The following is a 12,321-nucleotide window of genomic DNA, read 5'->3' on the forward strand; positions in this document are numbered from 1 at the left end:
GGTTTTAAATTAATGTATTGAAGGCCACCCACAGATATCAGCAGTGTGTGCTTAACTCATTGAGATAGTTTCCTGGCTTGCGATTGGTCCATTTCTGAAATGGCACAGAGAAGTAACAGGACTAGGGAATATAATGCTGCTTGGTTGGAATCCAAGCGGTTTAAAAAGATAAGCCTAAAATTGTGCATCATATTTGTCTCAGCTGCTAGCTAGCAGCCTCTAATAAGAGGGCAGGCTTTGTTGACGTACGGGCCTCTCATTCTGCATGCTAAGGTGTCTTTCACTGGAGCTGGCACCCTGACTGTAAGAGTAAGAACCCATTCAATAAATATTAGACCCTAAGAGGGAAAACAATCTCAAAATACAGGTGGAGCTGAAGAAATTATGAAAGAACGAATCAAAATAAAATTATATATATTTTTAATAAACTTTGTGCAGACAGTGAAACGCAAGACCTGTGACAGAGTAAAAGAAAAAAAACATTAGAATGATGCTTGATGTTTATAGGGAGAATAGAGGGGTCATAGAGGGATAGAGACAGGGAGAGAGAACACTGAGACTGTCAGAAAGACAGACAGAGTGGGAGGGGGAGAGACAAAGAGAAAGAAACAGAGGAAGGAGGGAAGAAGACACAGAAAGAAAGAGTATAAACTGACCATACTATGAAGAAATTGAGGGAACACTAGATAGAGAAAGAACACGAGGACAGAAGGTTGAACAGTGAGAAGACAGAGAGAAATATGGCAAGGACAGGGGAGAGAGAACAGAAAAATGGCAAAAGACTAGAAAGGAGAGAAAATAATGGATAGGGAGGGGTGGAAGAAAGGATGAGCACAGAAATGTGTGAGTGTGTGTGTTTGTGTGTGTGAGAGAAAGGGAGGAAGGGGGAGGAAAAGAGGAGTCGAGAGAAAGATGAGTAAAGATGACTAGGAGGGCAGAAAGTGTCCTGCTGGAACAAAGTACACGGAATGAGAAAGACTATGGAGAGAACATAAAGGACATATTATAGACAAAAGATGAATGATGCAAAAGTAGAAACAGGAAGAAAGTTAATTGACAAAAGAAAAAGGGATTGCATGAAATGTAGGATAGAAAAAGGCACAAAACTAAGGGACCTCTGTGGAATATATCTTGAGGTTAGCAGGTGATCATTTCCTTACCCAGTCCTGAGGCGGAAAGCCGGGAGCTGGTGGTACGAGTTTTCACTTCATGTAAATTGAATTTTAAAACTGCATTTTAAATATCTGTGTGGTGTCACTTACTTTTACTCTCTGTAAACTAAGCGCCACTGCTAGGAACAGACTCTCCTCCAGCGCACAGCCGACCTTGAACGCTGTCGCGCTTTGCTTCCACTTGAGCGGCCGCCATTACCCGAGGCGTGCACGCTGACCACGCCCCCTTTAGGCCACACCCCCTCTCTGTTAAATATGTGCATGCACAGGAAGCGCAGCGGGAGCGCCGTTTGCGCGCCGAAGGCGCGCCTAAGGCAAGCCCGTCTGCGCCCGTCCGCGCCAAGGCCGCGACAGGCGCAGGCAACTCCGCCCAACTCACCACGCATATCAGTTATCCCTCCAACGACCTCCACCGACTACGCGATAAGAACAGCTGCTCCTGCCAACTAGATCTGGCAAACTACACTGGCTCGTTCCACTGTAAAATCTGCCGATGGTCTCTTATCATAACCCCAGTCCACTCACCCCCCTCCATTCCCCTCCCCAGGGCTAGCCTGCCGCTTTTTTAAGGAGGACTGATAAATGCACGATCTATGTGTAAACATAGCCAAGACATAAGAGACCTTATCCTCGACTCAGACCTCGACTGCCTCTTGATAACCGAAACCTGGCTAACAGAAGATAGCAATCCGGACCTAGCTATTGCCCTTCCCCGGGGTTTTTCCATCTTCAGACAGGACAGGCCGAAAGGGAGAGGCGGAGGAGTCGCATTGATACTAAAAAACAGTTTTACCTGTCATACCTTTAACTTAGACCCCTAAAAGACACTGAAGGTCTTGGTTTCTCTATCAAACTTAACGAATCCTCGTCCTTCTCAGGTGGACTTATCTATCGCCCACCCGGCAATCCCTCCAGGTTCCTAGATACACTGAGCGACACTCTGGGTCATCTCTTACTTAGATACCCTCATTTCACCCTACTTGGGGATTTTAACCTTCACCTTGAGTCCAATTCCGGCCAACAGACCAACAACTTTCTACAGACCCTAGAAATTTTTAACCTTCAGCAAAATGTGACTTTGCCCACTCACGCCCTTGGACATACACTCGATGGGGTATGCTCCAACCTTCCCTCTCTCACAACCCTACCCCCTGTCCCTCAGATATGGACGGATCATAGCCTAATCCCGTTCCATATTCAAACTTCTCGCTCACAAACTTCCAGTAAATCCAACTCACATCCTGACAATTCCGTCAACTGGAAAAAGATGCAAGAAGCCTTCGTACTCGACCCTATTTCTCAATCTCATGTCCCCACTTTCACCGGAGACGTTGAATACGACGCAAATCTCTTCCACAGTTGGATTGCTCAGAAAATCAGTGCAAGGGACCCCCCTAAACGCTCCCGAAGAACAGACAAAAAACCCAAATCTAATGCCCCCTGGTTCACACCCGACGTAGCCACATCCCATCTCGCCTGTAGAAAAGCCGAACGTAAGTGGCGCAGAACATATGATAATGCTGACCGACTATCATACATTCAACTAAGGAAAAGTTACCACTCTTCACATAAAATCAGCTAAAAAAATCTTTTACGTTAAAGCTATCAGTGACTCCAACCAGAAACAAAAAACTCTGTTCTCTATAGTGAAATCATTCACCCAGCCCAAAGCATTACAAACAGAAATACCCCCATCTCAAGACCTATGTAACAAAATAGCTGACTATTTCGAGGAAAAGATTAACGCCATTCAAAAAAAAATGTCCCCCCCTCAAGCTATCCAAATCTCATGTGATCTACCTCAAAAAGCAACCCTTGGGTATACTCTAAAAAATGTCTCTCCGGTTAGCTTAGACCAAACCAGAGAAGTTATCTTGGCATGCAAATCCGGGTCGCCCTCCGACCCCTGTCCCCCCAAAATTTTCCACCAACTCATCGATGTGGTAAATCCTATAATTAACAACATTGTTAATTCTTCTCTTTGCACAGGCCTCGTCCCTCGCCTGTGGAAACAGGGAATAGTTAAACCCCTGATGAAGAAAGCCAACAAACCCACGTCAGATCTTACCAATCTTCGGCCTATCTCACTCCTCCCAGCCTTGGGAAAAATTACAGAACAAATGGTATACAGAGAACTCAAAAAATATCTTGAAGCTCATAATATACTCCATCCACAACAATCTGGCTTTCGCCCCAATCACTCTACCGAAACGGCACTGATCGAGCTTACGGACTCGATAAAAATGCTTCAAGACCAGAAAAAGAACGTCGTCCTCATCCTCCTAGACCTGACCGCGGCGTTCGACACCATCTCTCATGCCATCCTGATTAGCAGTTTGGTAGATATAGGGATCTCCGATGTGGCCCTATCTTGGATTAAATCCTTTTTAACCGACAGAACCCAAACTATTGCTCTTGGTCCCTTCCACTCCAAAGAGAAGAGAGTTTCCTCAGGGGTCGCCCAGGGCTCTATCTTAAGCCCCCTCCTCTTTAACGTCTACCTCATCCCTCTCATATCCCTTATTGAGTCCTTCGGCATACTTGTAACATCGTATGCCGACGACACTCAACTTATCGTACCTTTGGAGAAAAACTCTACCAAGGCAGAGCTAAACCTCAAAAACTGCCTGAAAGCTGTCTTCCAATGGATGGACTTAAACCACCTTAAATGCAACTCCAGCAAAACGGAGATCCTCCCCATGGGAAAAAATACCACCTTCTGCCCAACCCTCTGGTGGCCAGAAAACTCTGCTGCCCCCCCCCCCCCCCAGACCGTTACCACTGCAAGGAACCTCGGCGTCCTGTTCGACACCGATCTATCTTTTGACCATCACGTCAGGACCGTAGCGGGCCGATGTTTCGGAATTATTAAGTCCCTGAAAAAATTCTTTGACTTCTTACCGCTTGACTCTAGGATAACGGTAGCAGTGGCCCTAATAATCTCACGCTTGGATTATTGTAATGGTCTCCTTGCTGGAGCTAAAAAGGCCACACTCAACAAACTCCAAAGTGTTCTTCACACTGCAGCCCGACTTGTTCTAAAGCTGCCCAGGAAATTGTCCATCTCCGCTGCTTTAAGATCTCTGCACTGGCTCCCACTTCACAAGAGAATTTTCTTCAAGATGCTGCTTGTCGCCTTCCGGGCTTTCAATAGCTCCGGTCCATCATACCTTACCAAACGCTTCCCCCACTATAACCCGTCCAGACCTCTGCGTTCCTCCCATGACAATCTCATCCTCCCTGCCAGGTTCAATATGAAGACAAAAGGTGGCAAAACCCTACACCACTTGGCCTCTAAAGCCTGGAACCTCATGCCCAAAAATTTGAGATTCCAAACCCATGAAAAACAATTTAGAAAATCGCTAAAAACCTGGATCTATAGCCTTAAGGATGACTACACCAAAGCCGCCATATAACTTCTTCTCCCTCTAGGAAATGATCTGATCCTCTACCGGGAAATTTAGCGCCATGATGCTCCTTCCGGAGCGACCGTTGCGCTTTACAAATACCCTCACCAAATTCACCAAATTCACCAGGTGGAAAAGTGGTACACATAAACATAGTTAGTTAGAGACATGTCAAGGATGGATAGGAGAGGCAGCAAAGCAAGGGAATGGGTGGACATTGTGGGGAGAATACAAATTAGAGACATTAAAAAATAGAGGATTATTAAAGTTCAAGGAAATTTGAGAGGCAATATGGGCATCCTAAAAGAGGGCTAGTGGGGCCGCCGGGCAAAGAGGAAAATTGGCAGCAGTTTAGAGAGAAATGAGGAACAAAAGTATAAGGAGGGAATCAGATTAAAAAATCAAGAGATATATAGAAGTCAGATGGTTTGTACAGTGCCAGGAGATGAACCCATTAGTTAAACTATAAAAGTGCTTCAGTAAATAGGTAGTTGAAACAGTTCTGTTATCTTAATATGCATTGTTCATCAGACATACATGCCTGCATATGTGTCTACGCCAAGAAGAATGCTTATCAACAGGAGTCTTATCTTATCTTAATGGGCTTATTAGTTTCACTGCAGTGTCTTTGTGTGTGCAAATGCTCCAATAAGGATACAAATATTATCATGACATATGTTTAACACAATCATTTTCATATCCAACAAATATGCATTCCACATTCCCACTCCATAATATTTTTAAAATGGCCATATTCTCTTTAGGGCAATATGTTGGACAAATGTTCTTTAGCAAGTATTCCCCTTCATTTTAAATGAATGTGTATAAATTCCACAGGAGTACACAACTCTGAACTCAGTAACTAATACTCTTGTCCAAGACGTTGAGGCAAAGATTCAGAAATACATGAGGACCTCATACACAGCTAAGTGGACCCTCAAGGTCACGTGGGACAATGCCCCAGCATTCCCAGCCAAGGATAAAGATGTTAAGGTAAGCATAACGTTTGCTTTTGAAATGTCTCCTTATTGCACGATGGGCACCAATGTCTTGGTTTGTGATGCAAGTGTTGTTGAAATCCTCCAGTGTGCTCACATACGCGTGTTAAATCTGTTAGATAGTATCTGTTGTCTCTTGGTCTGCAAGGCTGCAAAGCATGATTCTCTCAATTCATTCTTTAAAGCATGATACCCGGATATTTTACGTTGCAACGCAAACAATTACAACGCATGCCTTTACAATGTGGTTTTTACATCACAGCATCCATTACAATGCATGATTTTACAACGCATGCCCTCACAACGCATTTTTAGAAACTACATTTACAACGCATTCCATTACAAATCATACCATTCAAGCGCATACCATTACAACGCATAATACTTTTAGGGAAGAGTAGTGTAACTGTTGGATAGTATAGGGGTACAAATTACTATTCCCACTCCAGTGAGTGCAACAGTAGGGTAAGTGTTGGATAGTATACGGGTAAAACTTACTATTCCCACTCCAGTGAGTGCAACAGTAGGGTAAGTGTTGGATAGTGTAGGGGTAAAAATACTATCCCTATGTACACCAAAACCCATACCCACCCTAAAACGAATGAATCCCCATTACTTACCTTATAATGCGTTGTAATGGCATGCTGTGTAATGGTATTTGTTGTAATGGCATGTGTTGTAGTGACATGCGTTCTAATGGCATGCATTGTAATGGCATGCAATGCGAAAGGCAGCTGTGTTGTAATGATTGCGTTGTAAAGGCAGTGTGTTGTAATGGTTGTTTCCCATGATACCCACTACCCAAAGTTTGTGAAGCATGATAATCTCCCACCACAGTTTATTAAGGATGCCTCCTGCCCATCACAGCCTGATAAGCGTGTATCGCACCTACCACAGCCTGCGAGGCATTACTCATGAGCACCACAGTCTGTTACATATATATGCAGCCAGGCAGCCAGGTATACTTGAGGTCTCCTTCCAGTCTTTTGAGCATCCGTCCTGCCAACCGCAAACTCTAGTCCATATTTATTTCCCAGTCATGTCAATTAGGCATGCTCCTGTCCACTGCTAGGTATGGTTTCTCCCCCTCTGTGATCTGGTAGGCAAGGCACCTGACAACCACAGCCTGGTAACTAGGTGGGGTTTAATCCACCATGGTATGTACCGCATGATCGAAGGCGTGACATGACATGATTTTTGTCAAGTGCAGACTATTAGGGTTGATTATGAAATACAGCAGTCTGCAGTGAATCATGGCACCTGCTGTGCATGAATGCTTGCTGCTCAAAGCTGTCTCAATCTTTCAAGAGTTTTCTATGTCCTCTCAGTCTGTAAGTGTAATATCTTATACTTTTACTTATATATAGTTCCTATTTAGGAGTCACTTAATTCATCTATAGGTTCTTCTGGTAGGGAGACAAAATATCGAAATTAAAATATAGATATACAATAATACCACAGTTATAATTTCTGCAACAGGAGTGGTTTCATTAGTCTCCTCCTCTTCAGCTATACCTCAATTGTCTTTAACTATGCCACTCAGATATTTATGAGTATTGCTGATTCCTCTGGAACCTCCAAAGAAACTGCTCCTTTATTCCTCGTGTGGACTACAGGGAGATGACAGGGAAGACGAGGCCAAATAGGGTCTTCAGTGAAAAGGATGAGGAGGATCAGAGCACAGGCCAGCAGAACTGTATATTCAATATGTACATTCAGACGATAAAGAAGTTAGGCCACAATTTCAGACTGGAAGTGCCTTTAATGATGCATCATTGGAATGGAACCCACCTGGGCCTTTGTTACTGTCTTTGGCTCTGTACCTTTAAAACTGCTAACAAATATACAGGGCATGACTTAAAATATTTATAATAGACTTCCTCCTATGATGAGAGCACTCCTGTAACTAGCAGTAACATCCATTTCATTGTAGCACTCATCGTTTTGCAAAATGCACAATCGCCACAGCCAGTTCAACCTGTTTCTTTGCCACTTTCCACTTAAAGGAAATGAGTCCTGTTCATTCTTCGCCCAGAGAGATGTCAATGGAAGGTAATATTGGGGGGATGACAATCCTGCAAGTGATAGCAAACACAATTAAGACACAATTAAGAAATGCTGTCTGATGCTGATGGCGATAGGTATAATGATGCTGGTAATGTTGAGGACATCAACAATGGTCAGACTGGTCAGTGAGTATATTTCCCAGATAAATATTCCATCTGAGATCCATTTGTATCCCCATATGACACAAGCCCACAATCAGTGCTGATGGACTCTCCTCTGGCGTCATCAGAAAGATCCACAGCCTCTTGGGAAGAGTAATTCTTTTCATTGTTTGCATGACTCCTGCCAACCACAATCTGGTATACATATATTCTGTCTTCCACACTCTATTGGAATATTATTTTTCCTCACCACTTTTGATTGGGCATGATTTCTACTGCCCCCTGTGTGTGAGACATTGTACCTACCACTACAGTCTGCTAGACATGATATTTGTCCACTACACCCTGTAGGCATGAAACCTGTGCCCACCAGAGCATGGCTAGCATGATTTTGGCCCACCATAGTGTGGTTGGCAGGATACCTACCCATCGTATTCTGATAGACATGATTCCTGCCCACCATTGTGGGGAAATCATGACTACTGTCCGCCACTGTCTGGATTGCATAAACTCTGCCCTCCAAAATTATCCTGGAAAAGATTTCTGTTCATCGCTTTCCATTGGACATGATTCCTACCCACCTGCTTAGTTAGGAATTACTCCTACTGCTTTCGGTGTATCTCGTATGATTCATGCCAGCCACGGTTTTCCAGGCAATACTCATCCAGTGTGTTCTTTAATGCATGAGTCCTGTAAATCTTAGGGGGTCATTAGGATGGCGGCGGACTTAGTCTGCCCGCCATCCTATCGGTTATCGGGACCGCCCGCCATGAGGGCGGGGGTCCCTTGGGGGGTATTAGGATGTGCCTGCCAATGTGGCGGGCGCATCCTGCATTTTTAGCATTGTGGCGGGCGGTGCTCTCAGCACCGCCCACCACAATGCTAAAAGTGCACCAATGCATTTGCATAAACAAAGCGGCAGGCACCCCCCACCTCTCCTTCACTCTGGGGGTCCCCAAAGTGAAGAATGCATGCCTTTCCGTGGCGGAGAAGGCATCTAAGAAAGCCCATGCTAATATGGCTGGCGGTATCTATTAGACACCCCCACCATATTAGTCCTTTTCCGCCCCGGTCACAAGGCGACAGGGGTGGAAAGGCGACGGACGGTCTTGCCGTCCGCCGCGGTCCCCCCCGCCATACCAATATGGCGGGGGGTCATTTAGGTGTGGATGGCGGGCGGATTGCCCCCTCCAGGCCAGCGGTAGCAATCCGCCCGCCATCCTAATGGGCCCCTTAGTTTGCTGTGCCTTCATTCTGATTGCAACAGTGAGCTAGACATAAATCCAATCTGCTACAGTCTGTTGGGCTTGATGAATGTTCACAAAGGTGTGTTAAGTTTGACTGGCGACCTATACAAATGTAGAGAAGAGATTAGTGTTGCTGTTGGTTGCCAGCAGACCTTGAGTTGTCATTTCCCTTAATTATATAAATGGTTTATAAGCAAGTGATTTTTATGATCTAACGTGGCATTAAAATGCTCTAGTCAATTCCTCTGTGGAGTGCCTTGGCCATTAAGGGGAGAACTCAGACATTTTGAAATAAATGTGTGAGACAAAAAATTCCCAAAAGTAATAAGAGCTAGATTTAAAGATAAGTCGGAAGAAAAATAATCTCAAATGTCAGCATTCACAAACCACAAACCAAACTAACCTGTCCAAACATATTATGCAAGAAAAATAGCACACAGCAATGATGTTGTTTTTTTTTTTAAAACAATATAATTAACTTTTGAGCAACATGTTCATTATATGTTCAGCAATATTAACTCTAAACAAGAGGTGATGTTTCTTTAGACGAACACCTACCAGGCGGTGCTGACGACTGATGGGATCACCTCCTATGTACTGATTCTCTTCAAAGATGGCGGAATGAACTGGGACGTGGCAAGTCTGGCTACGACAAATGTGCTCATTGGCTACTCCAGGTAAATCCTTTACTGCAAAAACACTGTCATTTATCATACATAATATGTCTATTTTGTCTTTAGTGTCACTTTGAGTCATGAAAAAAATGCAAAAACTGACCCATTCCCTGGTCATGCTTTTCTTTCAGTGGGCAGACAGATGGATTCTTCAAAAATGATGATCTAACAAAGTTAAGTCCAGCAGAAAAATATCGACCATCAGACAGAGTAGGATTCAACACAGGTACAGTATGTGATAGTTACAGTCCTGAGTTGGAGACAGATGTTTTTCAGCTTTCAAGATGTATTTGAAGATGATCGGAGCATTATGAAAAAGTTTTGCACTACAACCAATTAAATACAGACTTTTATTAATTTAGAACTCACTAAAAGAGAAAATAGTTTCTGACTCAATGGAAAATCAAAAATATCACAGCTGGGAATTGAGAATTTGCATGGGCAAACTACTTCTTTCACGAGAAATGTAGCTTAATGTTCTTTAGTGCAGTGTTGCTTCTTTCACGAGAAATGCAGCTTAAGATCCTTTGGTGCTGGTTACTTCTTTATGTTCTTTGGTGGAGTGTTACTTCTTTAACAAGGGAAGCAGCTTATGGTTCTTTAGTGCAGTGTTACTTCTTTCATGAGAAATGCTGCTTAAGGTTCTTTGGTGAAGTGTTACCGGCAGGAAAAATCGAACAAAGATACATATAAGAATGAAAAAAATAGCTAAGATGTTCCAGCCCCAACAGCCCAGTAAATAGCCCACCATATTACCAACGCTACATCTTCCGCAGAAATAGGACCTGACAAGATCCCGATCAAAGTTTTTCAAAGCAATCCAGAACACTGAAGTAAGTTTTTGGCTTCCCTTAATTCCTATTGTTATATCACAGGGAAAATTCAAAAATCATGGCAGGGGAGCATCATGATTCCAATTTCAAAGAAGGATCCAGGACATTCCCCTGTACTTAGTGACAAATCGCCCTGTTACTCACCATCGGGAAGATCTTTACGGTCAGCATCCTGGAAAATCTGAAGGCCTGGGCCTTTTCGAGTGGAGTGATCCCCAAGACTCGAGCTGGGATCAGTCCAAAACACTCCATAACTGACAACATTGCGGCTCTACAGACGTTCATATACAAATATGTAGTGTCAAAATCGTTTTTGTATTGTGTATTCGTTGAATTTACCACAGCTTTTGACAGAGTAGCTAGACCCGCACTCTGGAAGAAGCTAGAAAAAATTGGAATGCCTGATAAACTTCTTAAGATAATCGTACCGATACGCACTGCAACTTGGTGTACAATACAAATGGGGAGTGAGAAGGGACTTACCCGACCAATAGATACACCGAATGGCCTGAAGCAAGATTGTCTTTTAGTCCCCCTCTTATTTTCTCTTTATATAAGTGACCTCCGGGATTCCTTTATAACAATTTACCTCCAAAATTATCATCTAGTACCATACACATTTTGATTTATACCAAGAATGTGTTTATATTAGATCTCATACCGATCAGCCTACAAATAAACCTACAGGCACTCACCACTTATACAAAGGAAATGTTTTTAGTGTCAAACATATCTAAAACAAAACTTGTCCCTTTTAGAGCAAGAAAGGAATTCACAAAATGTAATTGGTCACTAGGGGGCAAACCCATTGAGGTGGTTAAAGAATACAAATACCTGGAGCGAATCTGAACAGAAACTTTACAAAACTCATCTCTTCTCCAGCATATAGGATGCAAAGTGGATGCCCACGTTGGCACACTACAACATTTATATTATCCAGTATTGGGGTATCTTTCATAGATTCACATGCCTGAATCATCCCCCGTCGCCGAGGCGGGAGTCCCACGCTGAAAATACAAAAGCAGTGCCTTAGAAAAAACAGTAGTAGGCTAAAAGAAAAGCCCATAGGCCTAAAACTTAGTAGCCTATCTACATCATTATATGAAAAGAACTAAAAAATAGTTCCAACCAATCAGCTATCAGCATCCTCTAGAACCTTCTCAGCAGAGGCAGTTCTCCTCAGAATTTCATCGCACGCCGTGTGGAAGGGAGTCTCCCTGACTGCCTACTCAGTTTCCTCACCTTTTACTCAAAATGTCTGACAAGAAAGCTCTTTTTAGAGCTTGTAGGACCTGTGAGAAGAAGAGGGTCCATGTGGACGACCAGCCCAAGGATTGCATTTACTATCTACATCCTAAACATGTTGTTAAGGATTGTAGAATCTGCCGGACTTTCCCTGCTAAAACTATTAGGGACAGGGAAGCAAGGCTTCTTTTATGGCTGAAATCTTCCTCGGCTGAGGAGGATGACAAGGCCTCTACATCTAGCAAGAGAGCTAGATCTCATGACAGCTCCTCCAGCGAGGGAAGGAAACATCATAAGTCTTCCCATGAAGTCTCTGACCAGTCTCAGGGGTCTCCAAAAATCTCCTCTGGGTCAAAGCTGTCTTCATCTCCTGAGGTTTCCAGTAGGCCTTCAACCACCAGAACCGTGAGTAAAACCCAGATAAAGACCCTCTCTCTGGTTTCCTCACATATGGTTACCAATACAAATAGGGGCCCCCTGGAGTAGATGTAGGGCAGACAGGCAGGAGAAAATTAAGATCCAAATTCAAAAGAAAGAAGTCTGTCCTATATATTTCAATTTAAAGGCTCATAAAGAG

General features: G+C 43.6%; 1 protein-coding gene across 1 annotated transcript in view; it reads left to right on the plus strand.

Moving 5' to 3' along the window:
- Nucleotides 1–12,321, plus strand: part of LOC144792796 (uncharacterized) — an 844,113-nt gene that overhangs the window by 553,374 nt on the left and 278,418 nt on the right. The window contains exons 52-54 of the mRNA XM_078667999.1: nt 5,417–5,572; nt 9,539–9,669; nt 9,798–9,892. Coding sequence (XP_078524125.1) covers nt 5,417–5,572; nt 9,539–9,669; nt 9,798–9,892 — 382 coding nt within the window. The remainder of the gene's footprint in view (nt 1–5,416; nt 5,573–9,538; nt 9,670–9,797; nt 9,893–12,321) is intronic.

Source organism: Lissotriton helveticus, chromosome 11, assembly GCF_964261635.1.
Source record: "Lissotriton helveticus chromosome 11, aLisHel1.1, whole genome shotgun sequence".
Taxonomy (NCBI): Eukaryota; Metazoa; Chordata; class Amphibia; order Caudata; family Salamandridae; genus Lissotriton; species Lissotriton helveticus.